Source organism: Astatotilapia calliptera, chromosome 23 (assembly GCF_900246225.1).
Source record: "Astatotilapia calliptera chromosome 23, fAstCal1.2, whole genome shotgun sequence".
NCBI classification, from domain to species: domain Eukaryota; kingdom Metazoa; phylum Chordata; class Actinopteri; order Cichliformes; family Cichlidae; genus Astatotilapia; species Astatotilapia calliptera.
Genome location: NC_039323.1, coordinates 14,656,282 through 14,676,064, shown reverse-complemented (window position 1 = coordinate 14,676,064; position 19,783 = coordinate 14,656,282). Strand labels below are relative to the sequence as shown.

General features: G+C 39.6%; 1 protein-coding gene across 3 annotated transcripts in view; it reads right to left on the bottom strand.

Moving 5' to 3' along the window:
- Positions 1 to 707: 707 nt before the first annotated feature.
- gng12b (guanine nucleotide binding protein (G protein), gamma 12b) overlaps positions 708 to 19,783 on the bottom strand; it is a 28,510-nt gene continuing 9,434 nt past the window's right edge. For all 3 annotated transcript variants that reach the window (XM_026159064.1, XM_026159062.1, XM_026159063.1), the window contains 2 exons: positions 2,876 to 2,996; positions 708 to 2,756 (listed from right to left, as the gene is read on the bottom strand). In XM_026159064.1, the coding sequence (XP_026014849.1) occupies positions 2,631 to 2,756; positions 2,876 to 2,968 (219 nt within the window). In that variant the 5' untranslated portion in view covers positions 2,969 to 2,996 and the 3' untranslated portion in view covers positions 708 to 2,630. The remainder of the gene's footprint in view (positions 2,757 to 2,875; positions 2,997 to 19,783) is intronic.

Below are 19,783 nucleotides of genomic sequence, written 5' to 3'. Positions count from 1 at the left end.
AGATAAAAGGGTGCTCACAGAAGTAGGGATTATTGCATAACATGGTACTCATGGCTTACGGGCATGTAAACAACTTTGCTGAGAAATTAGAACAATCAAAAATGTTTGGGTCTTTGACCTGATTCACTCATCCACTTGTCTAAACATTGTGACTTGTGATTCAGACAAAGGAGTAATATTCATGTTGTTACAATAAGACATTTTCTATATAATTACAGTGGTGGGCGTGCATATAAAACATGCTCAAACTCTCAATTAATGAGGTCAGCAACCCCTCATAGCCAAAAGCTCAAGCTCCAAATTGCTTTAGATGCTCGATATCAGGACATTTTTCTGCTCTCGGCTCTACATAATGTCAGTGAGAGTGGATATCCCTACTATGAATTTCTTAATGTCAGGAACACAGCTACAGCTACAACCACAGCTGTTCAAACCCTGCTGTTTACAAGGGGCAGCCAATCAGCAGATAGCTTGCTTAAAAGGTAGTTCAGTTTGTTTTAGATGTTGGATTCACTTAAGATCTGCACCAATGCTCAGTCTAAGACAAATAAGGATCATCATGAACTTTAAATGATGAAAACCTACTATTGTAAAGTCCAATATCAAACATATGGAGCCGAAAAATGAACACTGTAGACCCTCCATTTGATTATATAAATGATGATTCATGCAATGAAAATGTCTAAAACAGGCTTATGTAAATTTAGTTGAATAATTTAACTTGTTTTCCATATTTATTTGCATTGAATATATGCAACAACAGGCAAAGGTTTGAATATGACAGTAAGCTGTTATTGACACCACGTGTGAGAAACCACAGACTTATCAACAAAAACATAAATCCATACAGACTGATCAAAATCAACCAGATGTATCGTTAACACAGCAACACGTAACACTTTTTAATCCCAAACATTGAAATCATGAAACAAAATAGAAAGTCAAATGTTAAGGTTTGACTGAAACCTGAAAAGAACATTTACAAGCAAGCACATACTCTGGTACATGGGCACAGTGTTACAAGCCTTTAGTAAGATATACCCCATATATCTCTTAATTCACCTAAAGAATCTTATAATTCACAGTTTTAGACAACAGCACTTATGTGACTTAAAGGTAGTCAAGAGGTTAAAGTAGGATTAACTTCATTATTAAGGCCCTGGCTGGTAAAATTACAAAAGTAGTTGCTCATGTTTTAGCAAGAGTATAGCTCACAAATGACATAAAGTTGCAGCTATGTCAACATGATATAATCAAAGGAAGTTTGAGCTGTAAACATGAAATGTTTCAAACTCATAACAGTCATTTGGTGTTCATTAGTTTCACAGTGCCTGAAGTGTACAAGCAAGAAGCCTCAGGTCTGCAGACAGAAGCAGCGAAACTAGATCTGATGAGTCTGATTACTGTAAATATTTTTCTTCTACAGTAACGGCTTCATGGCAAGGTTAAGGTTTACTCCATTTAAGAGTGTCATCCTCCAAGTACTTGCATCGTAAGACTTACAGATATCATGTTCGTGTTCTTTTATCGCTCTCCGCTGAATACAACCAAAGTTGCAAAAACAGCAAGCTTACAGCAAAATTAAGCATCAATTCATCCTGAAATATTGGCACTGCACTGTACAAGTGCACCACATCATTTTTTGAAATGTCTAAAAAAATCAAAATCTGAATTATATTTGAACAAACTCTTTGCATCTCTGGAAAGGTTATATAAGGTTAGATATAAGAGACATGTATGATCGAGTAATCCCTATGATCTAAAAGCTCAGCCTTCAGACTGCTCTAAGCCCAGCTTCAGGCAGTCCCCCCCCCCCTCTTGGGCAATAAGGTATGGTGCAGAAGCCCCACCTACTTGTGAGAGGCAGCCAATCAGATTAAACGTGACATAAGAGGAGGGGAATAGGAAGTAAAGTAGAATGCACAAAAACTAAGGAATATTTTAAATTGTAAAATCATATAAAACTACTGTAGTAGAGTCTAAGGATAAAATGCGGAGCTGGAAATTATCATAATGGGTCTCCTTTGATGATTTTAGACCATTTCTTCTGAGTCAAAATGCATGACAATAAAAAGTACATCAGTGGTTACGGACCTCCCTTTCTGTTTATCCCGGAAATGCAGGTCCATTAGAGTTTGGACAGTTAACTCATCTGACAGGATATCATTATCTTGTTAATTGTCTCATTCTGAACAGAATACAAACCGTTTCCTGATGAAAGCAAGAAGTGAAAACCCAAAGCCTAAATCTGATTAGACCAATGACTTGAAGGGGGCTTGTTTATACGTGCTGTCATAATTACAGTCATCAACTCTCCCAACTCTCAGCTCCTTTCAGGCTGAGGTCTGTGGCCTTCCAGATCCTGTCAGATTACAGTGCAGACAAACAAAAGCCACCACTTTTAATCATCTTTGTTAGAGCCGCAGCTTTGATCAGAGGCAACGGCTTCAGCCTTCTGCCCGTTCTTTGGTGTCACAGCTATTTGACTAAAAGGCAGAGAGGACTACATTCCTTATCAAACTCAAGCAGGCATGTGAAAAAGTTAAGGGGTATACTGGCCTTAAGGCAAGTTGTGAGCAGAGCTTTTACACATAGGATTTAGCATCAAAAGCAAGAGTTCAGGTGTTTCCCTACAAAACTGTGCAAGGCTTCTTGTCCTTGAAAGGGTTTTCTGAAGCAGGGATACCCATTAGCAGCGGGTCATTCTTGGCGTGCTCTCCACAGTAGCGCATCAGCTCCGATGAAGCCTTGGACACCTGCAAAGAAATCAGTAAATACACCAATCTCCTAAAAAAAAAAAAAAAAAAAAAAAAAAAGAAAAAAAAAAAAAGAAAGTGGAACAGTCATAGTGGTGTGAATGTGACTGCAGACATACCTTTATCCTCTCGATGCTGGCTTCTATCCTCAGCTGCTGCACCGTCCGTCTGGCCTGAACTATGCTACTGGAGCTCTGCATTTTTGATGACATTGCAGTTTTTAGACAGCTGTGCTTAAACCTGTGTAAGACAAAATATGATCCTTACTGAATGCACGTTAATTAGTGTAGAGATGCATCTGGTATTTAGATAAAGGAAACCAAATAAACCACAGTCTAATTAATTTGTTGATATGCTGACTGGCAACAAGATGTTCCTGCGGGAGATTAAAGAAGTGACACAAAGGCCAAGCTGCTGCTAAAAATACATGCGAGGCTATAACAGCAACAAAACAGAATCTAAGTTGATGAACATAGACTTGATGCTATTAGTATATAGAGACGAATGAGCTTAGCATCAAGTCAAATTGCAGTTATTTGGCTTAAAAGCTGTATTCGATACCTCCCATGTCCCAGCTGCACATTACCTTTCTGCTAAGGTTACAGCATTTAAATGCAATATTAAGTTACAAAATTAAATGTTGAAAAAAATATTGTTTTAAAATGATACCAATAAGAGGAAAGATGTGAAATAGAGCTATAAAAGTTGAAACGGAGCAAGAAGGAATCTGGCTCGGACTAAAACAAAAGAACACAAAAAAGTCTCTTCTGCCAAAAAATTAATGCTGATGTACTAAGTGGGAAGTGCAATTTTATTTCATGACCCAACGACAAATCATTGTGGCATGATTTGTCATACCTGACATCAATTGGCTTGATTTTCCTCCACCTGCCATAAGATTCTCCCAGGAAAGTAAAAATCCAATCAAATGACAGATCACTTATTGACACTACACGAGGTGGTTCTAGACAAAACATCAAGGACCAATGGCTTTAACCATCTTTGAGATACAGTCTATATCACTGTGTATGTCTACATAAAAATGTTGCAACAATCTATGTAATACATGAAATATTTCAGTTATTGGCAAGCACTCACTAACAAAAAAGGGCTATAAGAAAAAATACAAAGCTGCATGTTTACGCATTAGAGGTTTTATGCATGATGTCCTTCGATATAAGAAATCAAGTTACTAAAATGTGGAAGCTGAAGCAAACTCTATAACTGTGCAACTTCTCAGAAGTGGCAGTTGACCAAATCCTGAATTCATTCAATATGCGTAAAAGCTGTGACCCAACCCAGTTTCACAATTCCCACTTCCAGGATACATTGGTTTGCTTTTACCGACTCATTACGTCATTGCTCGTAGGGGAGGCGACACGCTGGCCATTTTTTACATTTAACTTTAGCCAACTGTCAGGCAGAATTCAAAGGGGAAGCAGTCTTTGAACAAAACCTTGTGTTTCCTTTCTGTTTTCTCCACTAAAAGCAATTTCCTTTAAAAACCAGAAACAGTCTCTAACGCAAGAGTAACACAATGTCTTGTATTCAAAGTTAGAGTAAAACACAGTAAATGCACTGTTGAGCAATTTTATTGAGAACTTAAACTGTGCATAGCAATTGTTCAGCTGATAATTTGCAGCTTTTGTTCCTGGAACACATTAAGAAAACACAGCAGAGAGCAGCTCTGTGGGACTGACAAAAATAACCTTTGGCATGTGGTGCAGTAAATGTTAGCTCTGTGCTCTGATGCAGGATATTACGGAGGAGGGGAACACGCTGAAACGGAAGGGAGATGAAACATGGGCAACTGCAGAACTGCCTACAGAAAAAAAGACAAGACCATACATCTCTCTAACCCCCCCCCTCACCCACCCACTCCTTTCCGCTTCCTCCACAGGAAGCAGTATCGCCTGTTACCCTCCAAAGTATAAATGATTAAATATGGGGTGGAGGTGCTAAAAATAGAAGCTACAGACATGGGATAATAACCTAGGATAGAGAAAGTGTAGCTGTTATTGCTGGAGTGCAAGGCTTTTGCAAGGCAGTTGTCAAGGTAGCTTTCCTGAAAACCTGCATGCTGACATTAAAACCAAAAGCACGATTGCACATATTTACTGTCAGGCTCATGTACAACATTCTGGACCTGTGTACTCATTGTACAAAGGAAGTTACCACTTCATGTCATGCATCTCTCGTCAACACAGCTGTGCTGGCCAGGCAGGAGTGGACTCTGAAAAAGGTTAGAGCTGCGTCACAGCAGGGTTAGTAACTACCCACTAACGTCTGCACGGACACTGTGTGACGCTGGCTGTTACTATCAAGCCCTGAGACCAGAAACATAAAAGTGCTGGGTAACAGTGACTGTTTACACTGATCTAAACATTAGATTTTTGAGATGGAAGTGTAGAGACCTTTCATCTTGCAACACAAGTCACAGACTAAAAAACATCTAAGGTATTTAGGGCATCCATACCTATCCTGGTATGGCTGTGTAGGTTTACTTGCAGCTTGCATGTTTAATGTTAGTATAGCAAAGGGCACTATGCCCTAAAAAACTGTGACCCCCTGTTGCATATTATTCCCCATACAAACTGCCATAATAAGTACACTTTAGAGTCCAAAAAACTCTTTCCCAACTAAGCAGCTTATCCTTCTAAATATTGCAATCCTGCTTAGCACATTTTATGCCTAAATGAAAAGGAATGCTGCACAAACATGCTACAGCTAGCATGAGTAACCTGTTTGGAATTTCAAATATTATAGCAGATATACTGATCCAAAAGAAAACTTCTATAGGTGTACTACTTTGCTCATATAAAACTGGGTCAAGGGAATTAAAGAATTTAATAGATAAACAAATTCAGTAATGGAATTGCTGTCAATTAGACGCATAATTAAGAAGATCCACTTAAGATTGCACTAGTTGTATGACAGCTTTGAAAGTGAAGCAGATTGGTGGCTTTCAGATTGTTTAGGTGAAGCAACTTTTAGCTATTGTTCCCTCACTGGTTATGCCTTAAACCATTAGGCAAGAAAGCAAGTAAACCTGGCTATGCCTCACATTTCCAGCAGACCAGGTGTGTCTACCCTGGAGCCGAGTACCTGAACTTAATCGAAACCCTGACCAAAAACAAGCCACACTCCATTCTTCAGAGAGATGCTCCACCCTGCATTTTTCTGGAGAATGATACATACTGCAGCAGGACAATGAATCCAAACACACCTCAAAGCTTTGAGGGCCTACTTGAACACCAAAGTAGACCAGGGAGTGTGGACTGCTACCTGACCTCAACCTCAAAGAGCATTTGTGGGGGCACTTCAAAGACAAGTATTCCTGGCATCTCAAGAAGTTCAGTGGAACACTGTCAGATCATGCCAGTTTGTGTCCATGATGTTATTAAAATACAAAGAGTGAAATAAAACCATTCTGAAATAAATGTACTTTTTTTCTAGAGATTCAGCTTCTCACTTAAACTATTAGGCAAGAAAGAAAGCAGAACTTATTTATACAGCACATTTCATTCTAGGTGGATTCACAATGTGCTGCACAAAGCACGAGCTACCACAGAGGCTGCAGGCACAAACCTAGTCAGATAATATGAAACTAAGTCAACAGACTGACGTGAGCAAGTGAATAAATAAAATAACTAAGAATATACCCATAAGATCCATAACACTTCACCACTTTTGACTGATGTCCCAGAATAAGCAGGCAATGAAGAAGAAAAAAAAGTATTAGGGGTTTAGTTCTAAAACAAGCAAAAGCCAATACAATGACCTCAGTACAGGTGCTATAGTGGTCATATTTCCTGTAGAGCTGAAATTAGGATGTTTACCTGATAATCCTTTGAGCTGCACATCCAGACAACTAAAAGTAAAAGCATGGACAATTCTTTCTGCACATTAAACAGATAAAAGGTTTAAAACCTTTGTGCTATTTCCCGATTTATCAAATTGCTTGATTTATTTTGGCTCTGCTGCTGATTTGTGAAAAGATTTGTAACCTATACCACTTTCTATAGAAGGCTGTAAAAAGTTCATAAGAAAAACAAAGTGAAATTATTTGCAATAAAAAATAAGTTCCAGGTTACAAAAACAAAACAAAACAAAAAAAAACTCATGAGAACAGCTAAAAAGTAGCTGCTGGGAGGTGATCGTCCACCAGTCACAGAGACGTGGAGACCGCAGAGACCAGATGTGGCATACTGTCTTCAGCAGCCAGACTGAAAGAGGTGAATGGGTTTACAGATCCTTCCAGCAGGATTGGTTCATCACACACAGACTCTGCTGTGCAACCTCGTTCAAAGGAACTGTCTGATACAGGGAGGTCCCTCTCCTGAAATGAGCTGGATTCCAAGTAATCCCTTATTATAAGTCAAGGCAGTGACTAGTGTTACAGTAACCCTGCTGCTTCTGAGGGATCAAAATAAACTAATTACTTCTAAATTTCATGCATGTCAATAATGTGACTTTTGTTGTAGGTTCTCCTTAAGATTCTGACCGTACTAAAGCTATTTGAATAAAATGAGTATTTTTATATTTCTTGAAGAAGAAAAAAAACTCCCATACTTTTCCCGTAATATGTATGTACTGTAGTGAGGCAAACCGGACTGGTTTATAGCATGCATACTCAAATACAAGAAACGTTTAACCTGGATTTGCCCCAAAGTCAAAAAACATAAACAAGCTCATTTGCCCCGAATGAGCTTGTTTATGTTTTATACTTCTTGAAAAACATGAAGTATTCCTGAGTTAAAACCACCACTGCACTATATGCAAATAGTTCCTACTGCAAGGAACACTTTTTAGTACACTAGAAATTTTATTTTTGAAATAAGACCTCAATTAAACAAATGCGTGGTTTAAAAAAAAAAAAAAAAAAAGTGCACTCATTCCAGTAAAACAAACATAAACAAGTAGTGAACTTTTATCACTGCGGGTGTGTGATTCCAAGTGCGGCAGAGTCTTTAAGATCCTGCTAGCCAAAAGAATGTCTGAAATGTCTTCAGCTGTGTTGCGCCTGTCTGCATCTAGCGTGTGTGCTTATGTGTGGCAAATGTAAACATGTGGCATACTGAAAGGATTGATGAAAACATATTTGAAGTTTTACAGCGGAGGGCTTACTTTGATGTGGCTTCAGGGCTTTTGCACAGGTGGGCCCTCACAGTGCCAGCACAGAGGTCCTGCAGAGTTTATGACAGCAGCTTTTGCCCTTTAGTGTGTAATAGTGCACACAGATCTGCTGCCTGACCAAATACTCTAATGACCTAATGACATATCATATGCCCATATGTGTACTGAAATACTCCTTAGCTGTTATTATCATTTCTTTGGTCCATATGGTCCTCCCTAACCCTAACAAGCTCAAAGCGGGAGTGATTGCTACAAAAATTTGCAAAACTCATTAATGAAAGCTCAAACTATTCCCGTTTCCATCCGTAACTAGCAAGAGTTAAAGAATTGGCTGTTGGTGCTGCAAATTCTTCATTTTTTAAAATTATGTTCTGTGTTTAACCTTTCTGAGACAATTCTTTTTTTTTTTTTTTTTCAAGAGTGAAATGGTCAAGAGGGTGGAAAAAGATAGGCACACGCAAACATACAACTGAACAAATTAATTTTCGGTGCAACATTCAAAAGCATGGGTACCGTTTTCTTGATGCTTTACAAATGACTTAAATTGCCCCACTGCATGCTTCTCATGCTCTCTTTTTTTTTTTTGGCATGTTCCAGTTCCAAAGCCTCACTTGGCATCTCCCTTTCTCACCTACAGTGACTCCAAGACCCACAGTTTGAGAAGTGAACTTGTTATTTAACTGACATTTTGGTCTGTTTTCTGGTTTTTGACGTGCAAACCTTAGGCTAATTAGAGATTTATTGCGCCGTTATATCGATACACCTCGTTCTCATTCCCCAGGCACCATTTAGTGGTATTTTATTAAATTTGTGACTCATTTAGGTACAAAGTGTCCTGTCCTGTGGCACTGGGTAATGGCAGGTTGGGTTACTGAAGTGGCTTTCATTTCCAAACAGAGTTACTGTGAAGTGAGCAATTTTAAGCTTTTTTTTTTTTTTTTTTTTAAACACGAGTTATGAGAGTAACCACAAAAGTAAAAAGCTAGTGAGAACAAAAAGTAACAGAAAACCAAACTGTAAGAGTTCCCAAGGTGATGCACTTCCACCTGCATGTGCGCCCAACCTGCAGTGTCTCCATGCCTCCATGCTTTGAGAAGCAATGCAATAGAATACTGAAGCCTGTTATTTAGCTGGCTTACAGCCCACTTGCTGGTCTTTGATTTGCATGTTTCAGGCTAATTACAGCTCTAGATTTTTATGCATCGATTCAGCTCATTCTCATCCCCAGGCTTTTAGTTCTGTTTTACTAAATAAGCTCACATGGCTCATTTAGGAACAAGGTTAGCTTCCGGACCCTTACGCACTGGGTGATGACATTAGTGATATGTGGGTGTAACGGAAAACTCCTACAAGCAAGGTTACTATTGTGAGAGGGCATATTTCAACTTGAAAAACAGTATTTTCCTAACCCTAATCGACAGGAAAAGGACCTTGAAAAATAAAGCAAATCAGCAAGTGGAGAAAATAAACAAAGTGCAAGCAGGACACGCACCAGGGTATTCATCCTGATAACAGGGTTTGGGTTAGAACTGACGCATTGCCTGTCAACAGTGTGGCAGTGTCATGAAAAAGCACTCCCCCCTTCCTGATTTCTTTTTTTAATATTCATCACACTTACAGATAATCAACAAATAACAACAATAGACAAAGATAACCGGAATAAAAACAAAATGCATTTTTTACATGATGATTCAATTCAGAGTTAACTCATTAATTAACCATATTGTTTGGAAAGCTGAGCTCAATTTCAATAGAGACACAAGTGTAATTATTTCAAATACTGTTGAATCAAGAAATCACTTAATCTGAACCTGTCTGATAATATGAAGTAAGCTAAAAGATCTATAAACGCAACACATCATACCACGATCTAAAGAACAAATGAGAAACAATGTTATTTATATCTATTAGTCTGGAAAGACTAATAGCCAGATTGCAAGCCGTTCAAGGTTCAAGGTTCTTTATTTGTTATCCACAAATGACAAAAACTGGGATCAGTGGTGAAGACTAAGGAGCTGGTGGTGGACTTCAGAAGGGGTCAGCACAGAGACTACAAGCCCATTATCATCAATGGAGCTCCAGTGGAGAGGGTGCAGTCCTTCAAGTATCTTGGTGTCCACATCTCCTCAGACCTGACATGGGCTGCCCACATTCAGGTCCAGACCAAAAAGGCTAGGCAGCGCCTGTATCACCTACGACAACTGAGGAAGTTCAGGGTCTCTCCAAAGATCCTCAGGATTTTCTATACAGGCGCTGTGGAGAGCATCCTCACACAGAACATGACATCGTGGTTTGGGAACAGCTGTGTGAAGGACCAAAAGGCTCTCCAGAGAGTGATCCGTACAGCAGAACGCTGCTGCAGGATTGCTCTCCCCCCGCTTCAGGACACCTACACCAGGAGATGCCGGACTAGAGCAGCGCAGATACTGAAGGACCCGTCCCATCCTGGCAACAAACTGTTCCAACTTCTGCAATCTGGTAGAAGGTTCCGCATCTTCCGGGCAAGGACAGAGAGACTCAAGAGGAGCTTCTATCCCCAAGCCATCCGTGCCCTAAACACACACACCCGCCCGCTCACATCATCTATAATTGACTGAGACAGGACTCTCTTCCAGACACTCTAAACCCAGGCACAATGTACATTTCAACTCCTTTAATTTTAAACATGTTTATATTGTCTATCCTGTAAAATAGTCAGATGTCTATTCATATTAATGTACAGAATTCGCCTGCTTGCAGTATTCACTGTGTGTTATACTTGTATAACTATGCATGTGACAAATAAAGAACCTTGAACCATCCCAGGAGTGGCCAGCCTACCAAAATTACTCCAGGAGCAAGAAAGAACCCAGAACTACGGACATGCAGCACTCACTTGTCTCTGTTAAGGTCAGTGTTCAGAATATTTAAAAAAAAAAAAAAAAAAAAAAAAAAAAGAGTGGGCAAAAATGGAATCTACTGGTGAGGTCCAAGGTGAAAACCACTGTTGACCAAAAACAACACGGAAAAAAACATTTTGATGAATAGATTCTGTGGACTGATGAGACAAAAGTTGATATTTCTGGAAGGTTTGCGTCCTGTTATATCTGGCATGAAACTAACACTAACACAGAAACAGCTCATGTCCTGAAGCTCAAGCTGGGCAACTCAAGAGTTGGGAGTTCGCCTTGTAATCGGAAGGTTGCCGGTTCGAGCCCCGGCTTGGACAGTCTCAATCGTTGTGTCCTTGGGCAAGACACTTCACCCGTTGCCTACTGGTGGTGGTCAGAGGGCCCGGTGGCGCCAGTGTTCGGCAGCCTCGCCTCTGTCAGTGCTCCCCAGGGCAGCTGTGGCTACAATGTAGCTTGCCATCACCAGTGTGTGAATGTGGGTGCAATGTGCTTTGGGGTCCTTAGGGACTAGGAAAGCGCTATACAAATACAGGCCATTTACCAAGTACAAATGATTCTGAAATACTCCAGCAAATTAAATGAATAAATTTTTTTTTAAATATGTAAAAGTCAAAGTCTGGACTTAAATCACATTGAGATGCTCAAAACCCCTCCAAAGTGGCTAAATTGAAAAAAATATATATATCAGCGAAGAAGCTATCACAGCTATCACAAACACGATAGAGTGCAAAGGGTGGCGCTACCAGTTATTACGTCTAGGGGGTAATTACTTCTTCGCAAAGGACCAGGTTTGGATATTTTTTGGCTTTTAATAAATCATATTTTCATTTCAAATCTTCATTTTGTCTTTACTCGGACTGTGTATGTCTAACATTACAAATTCTTTGATGATCTGAAGGATTCAGCACACATATGATAATATGTCAGTAAGCCATTAAGAGTGTTTGGTCAGGCAGATCTCTGTGCAATGTTACAAGCCAAAGGGGAGCAACTACAGCTTTGGATGGACTATGTAATTTCAATACTCTGCTGCAATATATCACTATTTATAATACTTAATTGCTTCAATAAAGAACAAATGCTTCATTAACTCCTATCTATTGCATACAAAGGTGTTATTCATTGTTTTGCCCAACTAAAGGCAGGCTACTAACCATGTCCTGTATGATTAGTTATCAGCTGCAGTTACAAAAGTGTTGCTCCGTGGGACACAGAGCACCTCTGTTATCTGTCCCTTACACTGAGACAACCCCGGCAGGCTCCACAGTCTACTCCTGGGCCAGGATCTGTGGCAGCCTCTACAATAAGCTCTGAGGCTTAGGCTCATTTGAGAGGCACAGTGACAATGCAGACAGGCTATCAGTATTGTGCCACACTCACAACAGCTATTTTTGCATTGTTCACAACAGAGGCAACTGGGACAGGAGTTGTGAGCTTTTACAAGTTTAACTGCGCCCTCATGAGCACTAATCTCAGACAGCCTGATGTTATCAGGGAACCAGACTGCCCAGTCAGGCGTGCAGAGGAAAGAGACAGAGGCCTCCCAAAGAGAGACAAACACACAGCGTCTCTTCTGAGTGTTGGAGGAGGCAAACTGTATGACTAATGCTATAACATTTCAATGTGTGCATGAGCATCATCGATTACAAGCTTTGATGGTGACAGACTTTAAAGGCGTCGGCGGTGCTGTCCAAAAAGCTTTGAACACCTAACTGTGTGAAGTCAGCAGACATGAAAAGAATCACAGAAGGTGTCGGTGTTTGCGCTGCAGATTAAAAAGGAGATCGGGGTTCCGAGCCGCTGAGTCACAGGCTGCAAGTTTCTCTCTGAGCTTCTCACTTTACTTTACATCCATTTCCTGAACTACTGGCATGCAGATTTTTTTTCTTTTTTTTTTTTTTTTTAAAACCAAGGGTGAGGTCAGATTTAGGACAACAGATTTTCACTCCAGTTTCCGTCTGCCTCTCCTTTCTTCCCACCTGGGCCCCATGTGCGGAAAAACAGGTTTCTTTTGAGAGCGTGTGCATGTTCGGTCACACAGCCTGCAGACAGGCGCAGCCGTTTAAAAGTTCAAAGCTTTGACTAATGTGCTTCTGATTCCCTGAGAAATAAGTTCATCTTGGTCTTTTTCATACACACCCTGTGGAGAGGTACAGTGAATGACATCTATAGATTAGAATGCTCTTTGAAGTTCTGGCAACTTGTCTTTTATGTACTTGGAATTTAGTGAAAGACAAGCAGCTAAAAAGCCCCAAACCAGGTGCTGCTCTCTTCTACTACACTTTATCATGCTGTATTCAGTTTCCTCCTCCCTCTGCTTTGATTATTTTCCAAAGAAATTAGATTTGGCTTTGGGAGATATTGCCTTTATTTGACAAATACAGAAGAGCAACAGACGGACAAAAGAGGAACTACCCCACCATGTCTGAAGCTAAATCTGGACGGCCAGATGCAAGACAACATGCCAGCCAGCAGCTGTTGCTATTAATATGGAAATTAATGTGGGTGGGGGTTATCATGCAAACCTGTTGCAAAACTCACTTTGAACATGTGTAATAAAAAGAGCTTTGAAACAACACTTTTTTAAAAACTTGTTGATTTTTTCATCCACCCACTTTGACTGCAATCCATCAACAGTTGTTTGATGGCTAACTTAAAAAAGTTTTCCATCTAAATCAGGGATGTCAAACTCATTTTACATTGCGAGCCACCTACAGCCCACTTTGATCTTAAGCGGGCCGGAGAAGTGAAACTCCCCTTTCTGAAGCCACATATTTGACTGTTTTCTACATCTTAAAGAAAAAGTTGCTGCGACAAAGAAAAGAAATCTGTCAGAAAGTTGAAATCTCTTTAGTACTGAATAGCAGAAATTAGGCTCTCTTGTCAGATGTCATTTTTTGGAGGAAAAAAAGGAGGCCAACAACACTGTACACAATGATAAACTGATGCGTAATGAGCAAGCAAATAAGGCAGAAAATAGAGATTTTTGATGGGAAACTGGTCTCAAAGTACACTGAGCGAAAGCTGTGAGGGAAGACAGCCAAAGTAAGTGGGAATTCATTACAATGTTTTTCAAACGTAAGGTGTAAAGTAGTCGTCTCCTTTTGCTGCTGGTTCAGTGAATTTTGGTTGGAGAGTGACAAAATCTGTAGTTTTGGAATCTGGGAGATGTTGGCTTCCCGCACCTGTTCGTTAATTGTTTGCCGATTTAGCTTTTTGGTGGTTGTTGAAATGGTTTTATGAGCTTTTAACTGAGATTCTGATGTTTCTGTTGTCTATATTCAAACAACAGATCTGGCGGTACATCACATTAAGCTAGATGTTCTCCCGCTTGCCCCCGATTGTTTAAAGCGATGTTCAAACAATCAAAATGCATTGTGGGAAATGTAGTTTATAGCCAACATATGCTTTAAGCAGCATACAGTAAATGTATTTGAAGACAATAATGCACAAGCTTTCGCAGGGGTTACGCTTGCAATATGTGAACTAAACGATCATTTGAGTCTTGTTACTAGCATCTGAAATGATGAACTTTCCTGAAATAGCACACATGAGTTTCCACTTCAAAATTAGTGACAAACTCCGAGTCATCACAAAGACATGTTATAGAGTGTGCACTCACATTTTTTACCACCTATTTGTTCATTTTAAAGTTAGAAGGCAACTATCTACTGATCCCAAGTAGTGCAAAGAAATGTATTCAGTATCTTTGTTTGACAGTAGTGAAAAGTTTAACATTTTAATATAATCGCCCAATCCTCCCTGACACCACGTTACTAGCGCCCTACTCCAGACAAGCCAGACATCCAGATTGAAGGGGACGGGGCGTCTGCAGGGATATTTCTGTGTTTATCCAGACTTTATTATCGTCACTTAGATTTTGGAAATGGTTAATAAGTCTGCTGTCAACCCTAAATCCTCCAGACAAGAATCTGTCTTGGCTCCAGGAAAGAGCCCTCAAGGCATGGCTGAGTGTAAGAGTTAATGAACCCTTAGTTAGTTCTGTCTGCTCACAGACAGTCATCGTCTTTGACTTATCTTGCTGCAAACAGCCACTCAGAGACAATTGAGCCACACAAAGGACGTCCATAATCAGAAAGCTAAAGACCCGTTTTACTTGTAAAAATGTTCTAACTGTGATCCAACTGTGATGGGCCCAACACAAAGTGGCTGAGTGTGTATGCATCTGTAAATGTGAGTATTCAGGATGTTATTTCCTGGTGAGTGTGAGACATGAAAGCAGTGGGATTTTTATGCCACTGATATCACTGCACACATGCACCAAGCTGTCTCCACCCGATCATGGGAGAAAAACTCCCACCACCACCAACAAAACAAAAAAAACCCCACTCTCAGCAATAGGCTGCATTTGCTGAAATCCCCAAAGGAAAGAAAAGTGAGCAGGATGGAGGAAAAAAAAATAACAGCCTACTCTCTCCCACCAATACTTCCTGGAGCCTGGGGCAGTCCTGGATCTGCATGGGTCTCCCCGACAACTGAGCTTTGTCTAGACAGAAACCAATGCACCGCTCACCAGATAGGAATTCAGTAAACCCACAACCCCTCAGTCTCGCACCACCTTTAGCTCTCACATGGCACCCAACGTACAAGTCACAGCTCTCATTGTTTAAATAATCCAGCATTTACACTTCTAACCAACTGCACCACCCTGTTATTCATGAACAGAAATGGATGCATTTAGCTCCAAAGGGTTCTTTCTCTGCAAGAAGACCAACCCGTTTTACTCCCTACTTTGTGGGAAAATAAACAGGGAGAAGGAAATTCCTCTCAGTCCACATTAAACTGCAGCATCACATCACAAGACGCTTCACATTTAGCTTCAAAAACAGCAATACTGAACACAGACAGGGGTGTGAATGAACAGTTGAATAACATGTCAAACCAAGTAATCTACAACTTTTTTTTTTACATGCTCTGTTGCTCAAGGATAAACGTCAGCAGGTCGTCCTCCCTTGTATCACCATTACACATTCAGCTGACACTTCCATGCCATTCCTCCAAGGTTACCAACACACAGTGCTCTCACCTTTTCCCCACTTCCCCACACTCAGCATGCCTAACCATCACACATACACTTATTAGCTTACATGCATGCAAAGGTTGTTCTTTCTTTACTGGTTCTGCCAGAGAGGAAGGCTAACTCACTATACCTTTACTACTGGGTGGCAGGTTTAAACATTTTATATACATTCTATTATAAAATAAAATTTTGAGAACATTTAATAGCAGGCAGTACTTCACACTTCACTCAACCATTAAAAAAAAAATTGCAAAATAAGAAACCACATTTTGTGGCAACTCATTAGCATACATTTTATCAATGCTCAGTGCACATTTTCTGCAAAGAAAGCATGCGATTAAAAGGGTAAGAACGTGTAGGAAATTATGAGCATCCTGAGTCTAATTCTGAGTCTAATGATGGTAAAAATCTAATCTAGTATATTTTTTATTTATATTGTGGAGGGTGCAAAAGACTCCTGCAAAGACAATGCAGTCCATTACTTTTATAGATGATTTTTGTGTCCATCTTTTCAGATATTACTCTCCTTTCTACTCTTTTCCACTGCAATGCAAAGCAGGTCAGTGGAAAGTTGCTCCAATTACCCAGGATTAAAAAGGAAAGTTTATCTGAAGCTACTACTCATTTTTTTTTTAATGTTATTTCTTTATTGATTTGTTGCTTTTAAATTTTAGTCACTTTCACTTTTTAAAAAAAAAGAAAAGATGATTATTCTGTAACTGACATCAGCAAACACATTCATTCATTTGATCAGCTGCTGTGCTCGCAATTGCTACCAAGGTCAAAATGACCCCTTCCTCCTGAGGTTTGTCAGGACATTTCAATGAGACCCAGTTTATCTTCATGTAAGAACTCCATCCTGCAATTTAAAAAAAGCAGGGATGATAACTGATCTACAACTAAAATAAGTTAAGCACTCTAAATGTGCTTGATTTCAGCACATAGACTTTGCAGACTCAAAGTTTTGGTGTTATCAGTGGTGTAGCACTAAAGTCTGAGCCCTATACATGTGCAGGCGCAGTGCCACCCCGCTTCTTTTGATGACTCCACTATCACACCTCCTACATAAAACTAAATCAAGCTAAATCTATGTGTCTGAAGTACTTATCCAGATTGTCAGTAAATGTTAAACTACATTTAAATATATTCTTTCAACATACTTCAAATACTGTGTGAATTTTTTAAGCAAGAACTGTACATGAACATAGCCACTGTAGCATCATCTATTGGTTACTTTGTTCTAGACTTCACATCATGAGGCGTTTTCAAAGTGGGCATCATGAACCGGATCAGGTGGATCTCAATGGGAAACCGTCAGTAACTCTATGCTCTTAAGGTAGCAATTTCTCAGCCGATTCAAAGAATGCAATTGCACAAGATGCAACACAGAATGTTTCATAAGCATCTGAGAAACAGCACTTCCCTTCCCGAAATATATGTCGTGTCTGTGACGGAATCAGACTCAAGCAAGACAGATCTGAGTCAGAAACATAGAATCTGTAGTTCATGTATCCGACTCCATGCAGGGTATATGCTCTACTTCAAAAGTGGCCAATGGAACAAAACCTGATGCACTCACAGGTCACATTTGAGTGATGGGAGCAATGTAAACACAAATCGATTAAATGTTTTAATTTAACTATGCAAGTGTGGATTGTTTAATGAGCCATTTAAAAAATATATATAGTTTTTATTAACAAATTTATGCGATAATTAGACAGTTAGACTGCACATATTTATTGCATTACATTGTTTGACTACATGGCATGACTTACAGAGCAAGCTGAGCTTCGAAAGCTGGACCTGAAGACCTGCTAAGTTTAACACATATTTACACATACAGTAACTGTATCTCCATACCAATATCAAACACAAACAAGTTTAGCAGCTTACATCTTTTATGGGTGTTTTTGAAATCTAAAACAAACACTTGAAGTTTGAAAAACTCTTCTCTTTATTATGCTAAGCTGATGTTCTGGTTTTTCATAAACTGGAAAAAAATTTGTTGTCAATAATCAGTGACTCTAACATGCATTGGGTGCATGCTAGATTTTGAGGCAACCAAAAAATTTATTCTGGTATGGCATACCACGTTGCATGGCAGATTACAACCTGCAAATATAATACTGTCTGCACAAATAAAATGAGAGTCTGGTTTTTAGTCAAATGAGAGCTTCCTGTGGTTTTTGTAGAGAAGTTGATATAATCGCATGATGTAATCAAACATGCCCACTAATGAGAGAAGGTGGTGTTAAGTGATAGTGGCTGACAGGGAGACTACTTCTGCTGCCACCTGACTGCTTATCATGACGAACAAAGGACAGAGAGGCATAAAAAGAGGCTAGGGATGGGAAAGAAAAACACAGCCTTCTGACCTCACACTAACAACTCTCCCACCTCCCTCTTCTTCTCCCTCCGGTGAACTCTAGAGCACCCCAGAGCTGAGTGAGCACACAATGAACAGCCGTGGGAGAGGCAGAAGACAAGGCTGCAGACGTAAGAGCAGATAGGGTGGACACCGTGCAAAAGTGTCCTAATAGGGACACTACACAAGTGCTTGCAGCTTATGTCTCGTGACACCTGATTGTAAACCTGCAGTCCTAACCCATTACTAATCTGCCCTTTGGACTAACACGTTATTACCAGAGAGTTTGCATACACTGAGTTGAGAGCAATGAAACAGGTATTATTAACTGAGAAAGAATTCGAAACATCCACCTCGCCCATCTCTGCACAAGGAGGCAAAGTACATTTGGGAAAGTTTCAGGATGACAAAAACCTATACAGCACATCACTGAGGATTTAGTTTTCACGGAAATTCAAGTTTAACTGGTCTGAATGCAACTGCAATCTCAGTGGACATTTTGACTGAACCCAAATAATAATAAGAAGAAGAAGAACAAAATTACTATTTGAAAGTACATTAGTTTATTTAGTTAAGCATTTGTCTTTAACTTGTCCATTTATAATGTGTCACCTTAAACAGTCACACTTTCAATCATAAATATTTTAAATGTATTTTACAGGAGCAATTATAAAGCGCAGTTAAGCAAATACACTTGTTCAACAGATTTCCTGAAAAAGAAATTAAAAATAATAATCATATTTTATACCTTTTTAAGTTTGTATGCGAGTTACTCTTTCAGCTCTGTTTTTGTTTTCTATCAACTTACAAAAGTTGTTTTGTTATAGACACCAGATGTTTGCCAGCTACATTAATAACATAGTTACAGCTAAAATGAAAATAAAAGCATGTCTTTACTAGTTAGGGCACATATCTTTGACTGGGCAAAGGACAGAGAGACCTTCAGAGTCTACAAGGCAAATCAGTTCTCACTTTCACATTAACTGGCTCTACCATTAACCTCCTAAGACCCGAACTCTTCCACGACATGCATTTTTAATTTCTCTTTGATATTTGGGCATATTGGGGCCCGATGAATGTAAAAACAAAGAATTACCTGATTTTTTTTTACCTTAATTTTGTTTTGTTTTTTTAAAAATAAGAGCCACATGAGGATATTCGTTTAAAATTTCGATAGAACAGCAGCAGTATAATGTCCTCATAAGTGGATATCAGGCCGTTGTAGAGCAACATTGAGTATTTTGGTCGAAATACCCCAAAATGTGATGTCCACATATGTGGACGGCAGGTCCTAGGAGGTTAAACATGGCGTCATTGTGCAGTAATCTCATAATAACCATTAATATTGTCATTCCAGTTCTGTAAGATATAAGAAGAATTCTGCAACCCCTCCTGCCTTCATCTCCAAGACAGAAACAATGAAGTCTGTAGTACGTCTTTCCAAAGAGAAAGCATTGAAGGGAGGGATTATAAGACTTCAGATTTCCATGCACTGCAGCTTTAACAAGGTTTTACAATGTAGTGTAGGTTTTGTGTTGTAGTCATGCATCATGCATCATGGCTCATGTCAGAAGCATGCTGAGCAATAGATCAG